The 16,329-nt window shown below is 37.3% G+C and overlaps 1 protein-coding gene across 6 annotated transcripts in view; it reads left to right on the top strand.

Moving 5' to 3' along the window:
* Positions 1-16,329, top strand: part of serp2 (stress-associated endoplasmic reticulum protein family member 2) — a 57,246-nt gene that overhangs the window by 27,510 nt on the left and 13,407 nt on the right. For 3 of the 6 annotated variants that reach the window (XR_005992964.1, XR_005992965.1, XM_041806687.1), the window contains one exon: positions 58-169. Coding sequence is in view for 3 of the 6 variants with exons in the window: in XM_041806682.1 (XP_041662616.1) it covers positions 58-96 (39 nt within the window). In the remaining 3 variants the exon portion in view is untranslated. Of the gene's footprint in view, positions 1-57; positions 4,052-16,329 lie in introns of those variants that run through there. The other 3 variants (XM_041806682.1, XM_041806681.1, XM_041806683.1) reach the window with 1 other exon arrangement.

The raw sequence follows: 16,329 nt of genomic DNA on the forward strand, positions 1-16,329 counted from the left end.
ACAGGGCCTGAAAAGGTGTCATTTTCACTTAATCTTCATGTAATAAATCTTCTGTAGGCCTGTTACATCCAGATTCGACAAGAGTCGACTACGTGAGAGTGGGCGGAGAGACTCAACACTGTCAACGAAAAACTACATCAGCGATTAAAGCACTGCCAGGAACAACAAGGTGCTTCACACGTTCAAGCTGCAGAAATACAACATTACTAAGAGCCAGAATAAGGCCACATGAGTAGTTTGACAGCTGGTTCACTATTCATTAATTTGGTTTGTTCCAGCATGCCAAAGTTTTCACATTTCTGTGAAATGTGTTAGAACATGTTAGAAAATATTTTCACAAATGAGTGTGATAATATTTTTTCTGTAGATTTTCAGTAACTCTCATAATAATATCAACTCGGTTTTCTATTGGTTCAGTTATCATCAAAGTCTTTTTTTTTAAGTCAGATATTGATGAGTGGGGTTTGCTTTGCATTACATTTCCCTAAAGGATGATAAAGAGAACAAACAGAGCATAGTTTTCTGTTGTCACCCTTTTTTGCAGTCTGCAATTAATTGAGACTCAGGAAAATGACTAAATACTTCCATAAAAGGAAAAAGCAGTTTTAAATAGAAAAAAGGGATGGAGTCTAAAATAAAAGGGAAAATATAAGGAAGTTGTTTTTAATGGAAGGTAAAAAAGAAAGGCTGTAAAGGGAACCACACTATGGTTCAAGCTATGAAAGGGAATAATGGTTGATTAGAAGAATACTGCTTTAAATATTACACAAACAAGTCCGTTGAGACCAAGGTTATAATAGTTTTGGATTTTTTCATTAGTTTTTTTTTTATTTAGTTTTTACATTTTATTTTGAAATTCAGTTTAGTTTTAATTCATTGTTACTGCTGTTTAGTTTAGTTTTATTTTACAAAAATGCTTCGTTTTCATTAGTTTTTATTAGTTTTAGTGTTAGTTTTAATTTTTTTTTTTTGGAAATGTGGGATACTTGCCAGGGGCAAGACCCAAAAGTGCTTTTCACTTTTCATCTTAATTATTAAATTTTAATGTTTGTATACAACTCAAGACCTAAAATTACTGTTGTGTGAAGTTGTCTTCAATCAAAAAAGGTGATTTCATTCTCTTTAGGCTTGGGTGTTCATCTCAGTAAGTATGCTAGTGACAAAGAATAAAAACTAAGGAGTTTTTGTTCATTTTAGTTCGTTTTTAAAGCGCACAATACAGTTTTAGTTAGTTTTCATTTTATTTGTAAAGCTTAGTTTTTATTTAGTTTAATTAAACAAAAATGATTTACATTTCAGTTTTAGTTAATTAGTTTTAGATAACCTTGGTTGAGACAGTTTCAGTTATTTCTCTTCACTGAATTTTTGAGCTATTAAAAGCTTGACCTCCTCTCAACAACAATCACTGGTTGGTTAAATTCACAAAGAAGCAGTTTATCTCAGGTCTGAATATTTGATAACCATAACCAGGACAGCTGCATGACAAAACAAAGGAGAATGATTTAATAGCTAGTAGGTAGGGATCCCTTTTACAACATATCACTAAAAAGGGAAATACTAAAACCATAAAAAATGATGTCTTGGAAACCCCGACTGGCTAAGCATTAATACAGTTTTTGTTTCCTTGTTCATATTTTACCTACTGTTAAGTTTTTATTTTGTGTTAAAAAGCATTTATGAATGTGTGACGAGGAAACACTGAATTTTGCACTGACAGTTTTTAGCTTAATTCCCCAACCAGCAGAAATTAGAAGATTTTTCTCTTTCTGCTTGAAGGACATTTTGTGTTCTTTCTTGTTTGTTTGCAATCAGGATCTTTCTTAAACATGTCACCTAATTCAAACATTTGATGGGGGGTTGGTTTTAAAATTGTATACTTCAAGGATGTACAGTTGGTAAATTTTAGATTACTTTACTTGGGAGTTGACAAATTTTAAACACTTAATGCCTTCATAAACTACTGCACTTAAAGAATATTTCATTGATATTGAACAGCTATCACATTGTACGTGTTTCAATGCAGATCAAACAAAAAGATGTTTTAAAGATTATTAGCTTATGAACAAAAAAAGGTACTTTTATTCAGTCGTTTTAATTTACAAGTCTGTGTTTGTTAGAAATGACTGATAAGACAGCATAATGATTTTGTGTTTCTATGTTTTTTGTTTATTATAAGCCTTAGGGAGCTTCACCTTAAAGGTATTACTTAATCTACTCAGTCCTCATAATTGATAAGAAATGTATTAAAATGACCCATCAGCTGGAAAATTACTCACATCAAACTTTGAGATGTCAGAGTGAGTATATGTTAATCTATTGTAATAAAGAAAGCTTTGATTAAAAAAATCAGGTAGACCATACATTAGACATCATGATTAGGTTATTTGGTGAGTAGTCACATTATGCAGAAGGTATGGTCAAGGTGTTACTGAATTATGATGAGCAGTCTTTATATTCTCAGGAAAAAAAACAACCTACAGACAAACTCAACTTCAGAGTGTAACAAGACGTTACAGAACGTAGCTGCTGCATTAAAGTTTGATGAATTATTTTCTTTTTTTCCCAACAATGCTCAACTTTATTTGCACTGAATTCAGTTTTCTAGAATGTAGACGGTCGGTTTTTTTATTTTTCATGTATTATTAGAGTGACTGCAGTGTTATTTAAAAGAGAAATATAGAGGAATGACAACATTACTGAGTCAAAGTCTCATGGTTGATTACACATTTAAGCCCACTGTTAACCACTCTATCACAGAATTAGGGTTTTTTTTCTTACCTTTCACCTGACACTAGTTTAGTTATGTTCAATATGAATTGAAGCTTTTGATTTTAAGTTCAACATGCTGTCTATCACAGTGAACATTGTTGCTGTTTTAAGTCGTTTACTTGGGTGCTGATGTCATGTAGAAATGCACTTATAAGAAAGAAAATTCTAATTTCATACACATAAACACAAGATGATAAAAAAGTGGTTATTTTCTGGGTTAAAGTGTTTTTAACATCAACATATCATGATCTTTTATAAAACCTACATTGTTGAATTTAGTTTATTTTTTTTAACTAAGCCTATTTTTGTAACTTTATCCCTCGGTCCCTACTATGTCCGTTTTGAGGACATTCATAATTTTAATCATCGTTTTTTTTAGTTAATAGTCACATTTTTAGAGATTGAGGCATCAAATTTGGCCAAAGTTATTATTTTTCTTCATATTAAAAAAAATAACAAAATGAAAACCGTGTCACCCATAGAACGCCCATGACGTGAAATAGCTACATCCAGCCTTGTTTGTCCGAAATCGGACACATAGACTTCCATTCAAAACACATTTTTTGACTGTGTGTCTAGGGCACCAAAACAACTTTTAGCACCCATTTTTTTGCAGTCAGTCGATCACCAGGGATCTAAATTTCACCATTAAACAGTGATCCAGCGGATAGTGCAGCGCACCATTTTAACCCTTTCAGCAGCGCAGACATGGTTTTCCTTCCATGCGCTCAGAGTGTTTGGAGTGCTATTTCACCCACTAAACATAACCAGAATTAAATGAACCGATTCATGCCACTAGATATGGATGTCTGAGAGTGGGCTAGATGTGTAAGGAAAAGTTTGTGGGCTCCTACGTGTGTGATTGGGTGCAAATCTGCGTGTATGTTTACAAGCGGAAGTGCCGTAAGTGAAGTGTTTACATTAGGATATGTTACCTGTGGATTCTGCAGCCTGGGACTAAGAAAGAGGGACATTTGGACAATTTCAACTTTGCCCTCACTTCATAGCAAGTGGATTAACAAGCATGAGGATGCATAGGTCCTTTTGATCAATAGGTAAGAATATATCATATCTCAAAGATGCAGTACATTTATATCTGTGCGTAATTGGCATATTTGTGGTCACATTTTGGTTAGAGGAGGAACTGTGCGTGTTCGTGCTTCATATCCTACATATATCCTCTGATTCTTTATGCCTGTACATAAAATAAACCTAATATGAACAAATGCATTCAATCGCATTAGATTTGGTAGAGGAGGAAGCACGAGAAAAGGAGGGTAAAACTGGCGTGTTTTACGCACGGATGGACTCATCTGTTTAGCATGGACGTGTAACATTGAATTTTTTTTTTTTTTTTTTTCAGTAGTCACGGTTGAAGTTGTTGAAGAGATCTGAAGCAGTGAAAGTTTTTAAAAAAGTTGAAAAATTTGTATTTTAGTAACACCTTTCTGCATGTCCGTTTTCAGGACAAACAAGGGTGGATGTAGCTAAAATATGGCATTTGGCACTACAGAAAAAATTTCAATGCATCAAAATCAAATTTACTACTTATCATTGGCATGGCCCAGACTCTATTGAAAAAAATATTTTTTTCTAGATCATTTTATATGGGAATTATGGTGTTTTTGTGTTTTTTACCATAAAAAATAGCAGTGACATGGTGTACAATAACTGGCATAAAAAGCGTGTAACATTGAATTTTTAATTTTTTTTTTTTTTTTAAGCGGTCAGGGTTGAAGTTGTGAAGAGATTTGAAGCAGTGAAAGTAAAAAAAAATGTTGAAAAATGATTATTTTATTAGCACCTTTCTGCATGTCCGTTTTCAGGACAAACAAGGACAGATGTAGATAAAAATTATAAGGGACCGAGGGTTAAACGTGTAAAAGAAAAGAGAACATTAACAGAAATGCTGTGAGTGTTAACTAGTTTCAATGATATGGAAATGGAACAAACTTGTGGATTTAAAGAAGTGGCAATAAATCTGGTTAAATCCTGGAAATGTCTGTGTTTTATTATTGCTCTAAATGAGTTTGACTGCATGATAGACTTGTGGATATGTTGGATAGGTCCTTTTAGAAAGCATTTGTGTTATCAGTAACACCATTAGCAGAGGCTTTAGTCTGTTTCATTCTGTAAGCCATGACATCGATCAGTACAGTTCCCACTTCCTAACATTGAAGCAACTAAAGGGAAAATAATCAATACTTAAGTCTGTGATTTCAGACTGTTCTTGCCCACAGCACACCTAAGATCTAACCAAAATCTCGGCACACCATGCTTATATCCATGCAAAATCACCACACAAAGATTTCTTACAGTATCTTTACTTGATATTTAATTGTAGTAATAATGCATCGGCGTTAAAATTCACCATGCACACTTAGACATGCCTTGCTGCACCATATGGGAATAACCGATTTAAACTGATACACACTAAAGTTGATGTTTTTTCAAAGTACATTTCAGCCGTATCAGCCTTATTCACAGTTAAAGATTAAATCAATCTGCTGTAGCAAATTCAAAAATGTTGTACCTGTTATTTGTCATTTTTATACCAAATTATCTAAAATATACAAAGCAAAGACACAGTTCAAAAAAATGAGAAATGCATTTGTGATATTGCAAGTTTTGAAATAATCTGGTATCAAAAACACCTTGTCATTAGTTTTTTGTATTATTATATTAATTCAGCATGGTTGTACAAATTCCCACAGCACAGAGACTTGCCTCTAGGCACACCGCACCTTTTGAGAACCTCTGCTCTAAGTCATTTGATACTGTGACCATACAGGAAATGGTCCAATAAAATCAGTAGTTTGCATGTATGTTAGCAATGGTATATAAAGGAATATAGGGCGTCTTTTCTGTTAATTTCTCTTTGCATTTCTAATATAATCATCAGCTGTAAGTTAAGTTTCAGTCTGGCAGGTAAAGATGTGGTAGTTGGAAATTCGTACTGAGAAAGATTTTTAAGCTTTATAAAACATGGGCAGAAACTTAATGGCTGCAGCTGTCAATGAGCATAAGCTGAACTTTATTCACTCAATTCTTTATGACAAATAATGTATTTTAAAACAAAATAACTTGAATTTTATCCAATAATATCACCATCAAAACTAGAAAGGCTTTATTACGATCCTAGACAGCTGATTTACATAGCCAGTGGTTCTCTAGGGTTCGTTGTGGAGTTATGAAGTATTTTTTCTGTCTTTAACAGAGGAAAGCTTCTCTTACTTTAAAGAAAAATAAGACCTAAGTTCTTAATTTTGGTTTTCTTGTCTCATATTTACCTTCAGCAGATTCTCTAGTTCTGCTGCAGCATGGATTGCACAGTTATAGTGTAAAAATGAGCCCAGGTTTGAATGATTTTGTTGCATTTAAGGTTCTCTAACCTCATCCCTGAATGTTACTCTGCAAAACTTAGAGGCACAGGCCTTTTGAGCCTTCAGGGGTACGGACTCTGAACATGACACGGCGAGCATTAGAGCTATAAATGTAAAACTATTAAAATGTTTCACATATATTGGAGACACTGGGGGTTGAGTCTTATACATTGTAGATTAAAACTTTTGTTGCCTACTTATTGATATCCCCTCACTAGAATATTTGAAAGCAGTTGGTTAACGCTGAATTTTGATTGGTCAAAAATGGGAAAGTTTTGCATAAAGCGACACAACTAGGGCATATCTCAGGATGGCTGCTAAAGTAGTAGTGGCATAAACTGGACACAAGAGGGAACTGTTGGTATCTGCAGGGACATTGTGGGATGGAGGGATAGCAGGAATGCAGATGTGGATTATGAAAATAATAGCTGCAGCCATAACTGAGGTAAGCAGCACACTAACTCAGAAAACTGAGAAGTTTTGATTTGATTAAAATAACCCATGTGTTAGCTTCAGTCTCCTCTCACTGACTTTTTCATCCTCTCTGCCTCCTAACATGGATCACAACACGAGTATGGTTGAATTTAAACAGCTGATTGATCGTGACCCTGCTGTGTCTCGATAGTAAATAGGAGAAGATAATCTCTTCAGTGACTAAGGTAATATAATATTCAGGCCTTTAATTATTAAATCATAGACATTAACACACTCAGCACTGGTCTATTATCATAAAACTGTAACAGGCAATTGTAATTGAATTAATTATGCTCAAACTTTTTAGCCTTTTACCTTTAATCTTTTAGGTTTCCTGCCAAAAAAAATTCTTGATGATCATTTCTGCATAAAAGAGTGTCATTAATGAGGCCATTCAGTAATCTTTGTTCCATCATCCACAGGGAAAGTTTTATTTCTGGCAACAGATGGTTTATATATGCATCTGTGAGACTTTTTTTTTAGATTATTCAGCACTTTTATTTAAAGCAACAACACAAAAAGAGCAAAGGGGGAGCTTTGGCTTGTCTTAGACAACCTGGGAGGCAGTATTGTTGATTAATGACTGGATTTACTGACATAAAGCTGCAATACTGACCTTTATAATACCATTAGAACTGAACATTATGAAATTGTTATTTGTCAGTCAACATTTATTTCCTAATAAATGTAAGAAATGGTTTATATTTTGTGCATGCTTTTATGATTCATTCGCATCCTTTTCCCACATGAAAAAACATCCTGTGGTTGGCACATGGATGTTTTGAAGCAGCAGTAATTTCAAACCTGCATGGTTTATTTTCCACACCAAAGCTGCATGAAGCATAAAAGGTATGATAATCCTGGAAGTAAACTTGTTGACATTTTGGTTGTATAGTGAGAGCTGACGTTCAGCTCATCTGCAGGGAGGGAGCTGAGGGGCCGTCAGAGCTGCAGGTCAGCAGGTTCAGGTTGGCACAGCTTCCACCTCACACATCCTTACACACACACACAGTCTGATCGTTTGCCCACACTTCAGCTGTGTGACTCCTGAGTGGAGGAGAGAAATTAAGGCGAAAGTGAAACCGACAGGAAGAGCGCAGGACAGAATACAAAGTACGCAGAGCAGGGAGAAAAAAAAGATTACCTTCTTCTCTTATAGTATCCTGTTAACTTCTGGTTATAGGGAAGGGTGCTAGCCTGCCATCTATTTCAAAGATCGGTATCCACATTCAACTGTTGTCCAGGGAACGCAGAATGAAAACCTAAATTGAAAATGAAATACTGTGTAGCTTTAATATCATGTGATAAGAAATCCACTACTGATATACTAGAGATGAGGAGGCATTCAAGAGAACATAAATGTATGGGAAAAGGTATGTTTGAAAGCCCAGAAACAATCAATTAATACAAGAATTAAGTTATTACAATGCAAATGGTTGATGAGTCAAGTTTCATAGCTGGTCATGTGCCTTGCCTCTAACCCTGTATGGCAGCACCTTCATCCGATTGGACTTGAAGCTCTCTGTGGCACTTACTAAAGTTTCCTCCTGTCTGTTGTGTTTTACTTACTCTTGGATGTACGCCACTTTGGACAAAAGCCTCTGCTAAATGTAACACTCCAAACACTAATGTTCAGAGCAAAAAGTACTCTGTTTCATTGTATATGGGACTTCATAAAATTGAAACAATACTGGAAAACAGATGCCCAGACCATATCTGAGATTTTTTCTCATACAAAGTGAAATATTCCAAGATTTTTTGTTTTAATCCTGAGTTTACAGCTTACAAAAAAACTAAAATCTACTTTCTCAAAATATAGTAATATTGTGGAAAAGTCAAATTCCTTCATTCTTTCACTGTGGTTTAGTTCACACAGCTGCAATCATTGTCATCTATCGTTGTCATCCTCCATGAGGAAGGTAAGCCACAGAAGGTCATTCTTTAAAATGCAGGCTGTTCTCTGAGGCTGCATCAAAGCTTATTCATGGAAAGTTGACTGGAAGGGAAAGTGTGGTAAACAAAGGTGCAAAAGCAACAGGGATGAGCTCAGCCTTCAGAGGACTGATAAGCTTTAAAGCAGTCTTCTTAAGTGGACGTGCGTGTGTTGTATCTTTATTCTATTATTTAAAGATATGTGTGTGTTAACATGTATGTACATGAGTGTGTAATGATTGTTTACCTATGTTCATATGTGTGTGTTAAATATATGTTAAAACGAATAAAAAAATATTGTTCAAATAGCATTAATGATAATAAAACACTAAATAGACACATCCTCCTAAACTGAAGAGGAATCTGTTGTTGCCAGTGTGGAGTCACAGCGTACTCAAAGGCAGTCTGCTCACAGTCTGTGTTTGTGTTTTCTCTACCCGTACTTGTCTTACACTTCCACCCACACAGAATGAATGGAGGAAGGTGTTGAATGAGGACTTTATGGCTCACTGACCCAGTTACCTGCCTTCACTAAATACTGGCATCACAGGTACATTGGTCTGGCAGTCTTCGGTGCTGAGCTCTGCCATCAACTTTTATTGAGCAATCCAACAACACTTTCCATCAGAGGTGGCTGCCAGTGAGGTTAAAGGGCCATTTCACTGAACTTACATAGGAGAATAAGCACGATGAGAGTGTTTTTAAAGAATTACATGAAATCATTCCAGACAGCAAACTTTGTCGTTTATGCAGCTCGTACAGTTGGTTTATGTTTGGGTAAGATCCAAGTCCTAGACTTTAGTTTATAGGAAAAGGGGAACTAATATAGAATGAGATGGGACATTACCAATAAACCATGACCTGCAGAGGCAGTGACAAAAGACATGGTTTATTAATAAAAACATATATATTTATTATAACTGAATACATGATATACTCAAAACTGGCAACCCAAGAGGCAACTTCATAAAAAAAAAAAAAAAACTTTTTAAAATTGTTATAAAGTTTATGCATGTTTATACGTTACTAAAAACAGATTATGCTCAGTTATTGCCCAGAGTTTTTAATGCTAAGATGTTTTTACATTTCAAAGATGACTTCTTTTTAATCTAGAACCATACAAATATAATCTATTTTGTAATTAATGCCATATTAAGTCACTTCTTATTTTATGTAAGTAGCCCAGGAGTAATCCATCCACTCTCTCGTCATTAGTAACTTAAGAAAAGAAATGAAAGATGATAGACTTCTGTCTACTGGTCAATCAGCTGTTAGCTGGCTGTTCCCACGCCATGTGCTCGTTACCCTTCTTTTCACTGAGCACCAAAGGTGTCTTATATCACTCCTAAAGGAAGCTTACACACCAGCATGGTAAACCCCTACAACCCAGCCATATAAGCCCCTCAGTCATCTACATGACAGTCTGCAGTAACAATAGCTCTTTGTCTGTCAAAGTGAAACCAAAGAAACCAAAACATCACGCAAAACATCAAGCTTAGCCTGAGATGGCCCTGAGGAGCTCCATATGTCTATGTATATCCAAACAGGTAGGCTGGTCATTGTGACTGTAGGCATTGCTTTAAAAAGGTTTCTGTTCTTTGCCTGTGTAAAAAAAAATGTAGGCTGACTGTGGATATCTAAGGTGATGATTACTGTCATTCAATATTCATCACTTATAAATGGTGTGAGCTCTATGTCCCATATAAACAAAGGGACAATAATGACAATGTATAAAATAGAGTGAAATCACAAAGATGGCCAAAAATGGATCAGGCTTTCATGTGAAGAGCACTAGGCATTTTGTGTTTATTTTCCATTTTAAATCTCTGGTCTTTCTCAAAATATAAGAAATGTGGAAAGGAAAACAAGGACATGTGCTTTTTTACTCTTTGGCTAACTTTCAATGTTCAGAAAAATTCTACAAAGGTTAACTAACAATCATGCATGCCCATTCATTATAAAGCAAAAAAACACAGAATCAAATTCACAGGCCAACCAGCTGTAAGCTATAAAAGTTTCTGCATTAATGCTGCGTTCCATTTGTCATCGTAACTCGTATTCCGACTTGTTTCCCGACTTCCGGCTGGAAGTGTCTAATAGAACGTCTCTCCAAGTCATATTCATAATTCGTGAACTCGTTCTTTCACAGAGCACCCCGACCTCAGTGACACCCCAGGGTGGCACAAAATATTAAGTGTAGTAAAAATTTGATTTTGCTCTATATTCAGAGAAGTTTGCTGTTTCTCAGTGCATTTTTAGAAACTGTAGACACAGCATTACCCTATCTAGTGTATTTATTGACATATAGAAAATTGTTATTTTCCTTGTATTATCATTTTCTATCAGTTATTTTCTGAGTGTCTTTAATTTTGATATGAGAGGTTATCACGACTGTAGCCTGTTTTGCTTGTGAAGTGTAACAGATTGTGGTATGTTCATAGATCATATGGATTACGAATCTGTCCATCGTGGTTTGCATAGGGCCCCAACAAAGCTAGAAACAGCCCTGGTGGTAGTGACAAATGGAACACAAACAACTGGGAAATCCGTTTTTTTAGATGAACGTGACGTCATTCCCAGTTCTGACTTCCGAGGTAAATGGAACGCAGCATTAAGTCCATCTTTGCCAGTTTGATATTAATGTGGCATAAACACTACAGTAAAGTAATATCTATAAAACAACATTTTTAAATACCATTTTGTAAGTAAAGAACTTTAATATTGGATATAGACTACCTTCTCAAATTGCTCTCTCGCCCACACAACCTACAACTCTTGCATCTCTCATTTTGATCCTTTCACATACAGATGAGAATTTAACTATTTCATGCACACAAATGACCAACCTACATATTACCTCACAGGTGCTGCAGACATTGATGGACTGCGGCACCTCAGATATCTATACAACATATTTGCTTCTTGTTGGCTCATCTGGAGTCCTGCTGACCTGAATATTACATCAGGATGTCTCTGACAGTATTTGTAAAAGGAGTTGTATTTTGACTTTAGTCATTCCACAAACATTGTCATCTGCCCATGGAGGTTCCTCTTTCCGTCAGCAAATTTGTCTTTTCTTTTTCTTTTTGCTCTGTTTAGTAGACTTCGGTGATTGATTGTGTCAAAACAGCAATTTTAGTAAATAGTCCACAACTGCTGTACCAGTCCAGCATTTTCAAGGAAAAGGTGTCTACATCTGAGATAAACTCTAGAGAGGATTCTTAACAAGACAGTGATGCCATTTTCAAGACTACTGTGATAATCTGTTCACAGTAGCGGCTGGATAGCTTAGTGGTTTTTATTGGCTTAAGTATTGGAGATTGGGGGTTCAAATCTTAGTCAGAGCACAAGTGTCCAGTGTGGGCCCCTGGGCAAGGTCCTTAATGCCAGATCACCTGTCCCAGATGTAAGATGCTTTGGATCAAAGCATCTGCTAAATGATGTAACAGTAGTTGACTGTCAGGAGATTTGTTGAGGGCATTGGTTTAGGGTTAATCTCCATGACTAGTTGGTTTACATTGAATGTATTTCATTTCTGCCTTTGTGTGAAACCTTTTCTCCTCAGGGACCCTGATTTTCTTTTCCAAACTACTGCTTGTCAAAATTGTGTGTGGTTGTGTTTGTCTGGGCATATCCCCTCTCTCTCACACACACACTCGCTGTGGGTATGTGTTGTCATTGGCTGCCTCTGAGTTGTTACTCATCCATGCCTGGGTAGCCAGGAAAAGGCCATTTTCCAGGAAGTTTATCCAAAACATACACACATAACTCTTTTTTTCAATGTGCAAATGCTAAAGGCACTTTTTTAGTGAAATAACTGTGCAAGATTTATGTCTTTGTTTATGATACATGGTGGTTTGTTGCTGAATAGGCAGCTTAAACGTGCTGAAGATAAATTAAGAGTATGTTAAAAACAACTATCTTAAAACAACACAGGCTTGGTGATGAGAAATAACCTGTATCTCTTTTCCGTGTGTGATTGGATTATGAAACAGTCTTAACATGGTTGGTCATGTTAACTCCATTCAGGAATACTTCTTTATTCTCATAACTACAGTCTCCCACAGTGAAAGTGGGATCTTAAAGATATACAATGAGCAGTCAAAATAAACATCCCCATGCTCCATGTTGTTGCCCAGTCGTTTTACTGTGAAGATCTCAGCTTTCACAAAGTAGACCACAAAAGCAGGTGCTGTTATTCCCCTTTCTCAGTTTCTCTAAGCCGTTGATTCATCACACAGTGAGATGAGACACAGCTATTTTATAAAGAGAATGAACTGGACATATTCATTTAACTGTGCTGGTTTGCTGGCTCCTGTGTTGACACTTTCAGCTCTTTCCCTCGTGTGACGGCACGTGAGAGGCATGTACATCTTTTCCCCACCACGCGTACTGTAAGTGCATACATGTGTTTTTTGCCCCCTTGTTCATGTCCCGGGTTTTGGGGCTTGCTGTCATCGTGCTTCTTTTGTCTGCAGCTGCTTTGTTCAACTGGTTGATGGTCAGTAAAACAGCAGTGGTTAGCTGCTAAAGCAGTGCGCTGGTTTTGTGTCTCAACATAGCAGGACAATATGAAGCTTGAGCTACATAACCGCCAGAAGACCTTAACAAAGAAATGCTGGGAGCACTAATCATCTGGACAAAGAGGGATGAGCATCCTCTGCAGTACCAAAAACCAAAAGCCCAATTCATGGCCCCTGCAGGAGATGAGAGCATTGGCAGGCTGGACCAACGGCTACACTGACCATTATATGGATTATGCATTGCATTGCATTTATGCAATTTATTTAATGTAATTAATGGAAACTGTGGGACAAATGCCCGAGTGACATAACCAGGCCTGCCCACAGAACTGACTGGGCTGTGGAAAAACCCAGTGAACCAGCCTTTCCCAGTTGTGATTAATTGATGATATCAATGCATGTGTGTTGGATCAATAGCATTAGTGCTAGCATCCTGGCTAACAGTTACCTTATTTTAGTAGATGAAAAAAAGCATCTGATGTTCAATTAACTTATTTGTGCCACTTTTTAACCTCTTTTCACAACTGTTTCCACCCGTTTTTCACACAAATGATCGATGTTTGCATCTATACACCAATTTTTGCCACTTGTTGCCATTTCCCCCACTTTTCACCAATTTTTGCTACTTTAAGCCCATTATTGACATCTTTAACCAATTTTGCAACTTTTCAAACTTTTTTTTTTTTTACCACTTTTCACAATTTCACCAGTTTTTGACCCTTTTTGCTTTCCTTAAATGTTTGTTTCCATTTCAAGCCCATTTTTGCTAACCTGACATGCCAGATGGATGTGTTACACACATCCATCTGGAAAACCTCCCATAGACTCTGTTTTGGAAAGGACAGAGCCTTTGAAAAGAAACTCAGAGGGTGATTGGATGAACGCTCTGTCTGCTACATCTATATGGACGTCGTAGGTTTGGCTGCTACTGAGGAGTAAACTCCATAAAGAACTGCATAACGCGAACCACGGCGACTGTAGACATGTCAGTAAACGATTTTTGTTGTTTTTGAAAAGAAAACAACTCACTGCTGTTCTTTGTTCTTCTTTTAACAAAGAAATGTCGTCAAGCTCTGATAAAACAGGCGCTTCAGCAGCATCCACGCTAATGTCTTCCACCATAATTGCACCAGCATCATGCTGCTGCTTGCTTACGTCACGACCGCCGCGCCTGAAAGTACCGCCTCTTACTCTTGATTGGGTCCAAACTGTTCAGATGGGAGCTTTGCAAGATGGATTCGCTAGTGAGAAGCACAGAAATGGGCGGATCCATCTGCTTTGCAAGGTTACATTTTTGCATCTTTTAACCATCTTTTGCCACTTGTCTCCCATTTTTCTCACAAAACATATTTTTACAACTTTTTAATCCCTTTACACTATTTTAGCTGCCTATTTTGCCACTTTTGCACTTATTAATCTCTGTCACTGTTGCCACTTTTCACCCATTTTTGCTCATTATTGACACCTCTGACCCATTTTTTCAACTTTTTAATCACGTTTCACCATTTTTCTTGCCATTTTTGCCACTTTTATCCCATATTTGCTTCTCTGAACCAATTTTTTCTACTTTTTACCCAATTTTCCCCCTTTGTAACCCCTTTCTCCCACTTTTTTTCAACCAGCAAGACGGAGGAGTAATGAACTTCATTGATGACCTCTGACATAGTAATAAACTCATATTTGGAGTTCATGTCTCCATGTTGTTTGTCCAGTTCTTGCAAAGTGCTGCAGTGTTCCTGCCCAGCAAAAACTTGATGTCTTAATCATGGTAAGGTCAACCAGAGGAAGGTCTATACCTTTATTGAAGATTTATGTAATGTGGTTGCTGAGTGAATGGAAAATGAGAGGGCATTCCTCTTGCTGCTGAGCTGAACTTTGAGTTGTTTTAGTTACACAAATATGACACACACATTCTGAAGTCTTAAACTGATGACTAACTTTTGTTGATCATTTGTTGAGTGAGAGGAAGTGATGTTGAATGTGAGACATCACAGTGTCTGTCCTTGGTAGGATTAAGTGCTAGAGCAGAGGAATGCTATCTTGAGTAAGCCATAGGGGCAGATGGAAGTCATGTTCACAGGCAGAGTGCAAACACAGGCCGACTGAAGACTCAGTGGGTGAACGGATGGTCATCGAGTCAGACATGATCATGCTGTGTGTTGTGTGCATGCCCATCTCATGTTGGTTTTGATACATTCAAGTGAGGGTGTTTTTTGTCCAGTTTCAGATAGCTAATGGACTCCTATTTATCTAATCCAGCACCATTTCATAGATTTATAGGCAGGTAGAAGCTGTCCTATGTATCCAGGTTTGATATCAGTGATGTAAAGTCTAAAATGAGGTCTATGTTATGGAGCTCAGACAGGTGAAAATACTGTATATCCTTGTTTGATTTTATTACTGTTTTATAACTAACATAATGAGTAACTGTGCATGCTTGCTTTCTGAACGAGAGTAGGTTTACTGTAACTGTGCTATGCTTACTTCCTGGTTGGCAGTTCCTGCAGCCTGGGCAGCTCCCTCCCAGTGATGTTTTGGGCCATGTGCACCACCCCCTCCAGTGCCTTATGGTCCATGCTGTCCAGCTGTCTCACCAGGTGGTGAAGAAGAAGCCTGTCAGCAGGCTTTCTATTGTGCTTCAGGGGAAGGTCCTGGGGATTTGGGGCCTTTCTTAGGCTGCCGTAGGCCAAACATTTCTGTTGAACCGTTTTTTTTTTTTTTTTACAACCAGTGAGATGTGGTTATCCTATATCAGGTCTCTGCTAATTTGCATCTCCAGACAGAAAATAGCCATTATCTCCACCGTTGCCTTGTTGGTGTTGAGGAGTGAGTGCCTCTCCTTCTGTGATCCCTTTGGTCTTGGAGATGTTCAGCGAGATATGCTTTTCCTGGCACTGCTGTTTGACGGTGGTCACAATGGTTTCTGGAAGCCTGTGTTGCTAAGCGGCCATGGGTGTAGAGATAATACAGGATGGAGCCCTGTGGGGCCTTTTTCAGAGCTGAATGTGTGGCTTTCCAATCTAGCCACCTGGAGGCCTGTCAAAGAAATCCAGAATCCAGTCACACAGAGCTGCGTTCAGTTCCGAGACTTCGATGGGCAAAAGAGAAAAGCAATGTCTCTCTGTTTTTTAATTTCCCAAGAGATAGGAATATATAGGAGAACCCTCCAGGGGTACAAGCTTTCCAGGCCTGGCTGCCAAGAAGCATCCCCACAGCATGATGCTGCCACCACTGTGCTTCACAGAGGG

Source organism: Cheilinus undulatus, linkage group 15 (assembly GCF_018320785.1).
Source record: "Cheilinus undulatus linkage group 15, ASM1832078v1, whole genome shotgun sequence".
In the NCBI taxonomy this organism is placed as follows: Eukaryota; Metazoa; Chordata; class Actinopteri; order Labriformes; family Labridae; genus Cheilinus; species Cheilinus undulatus.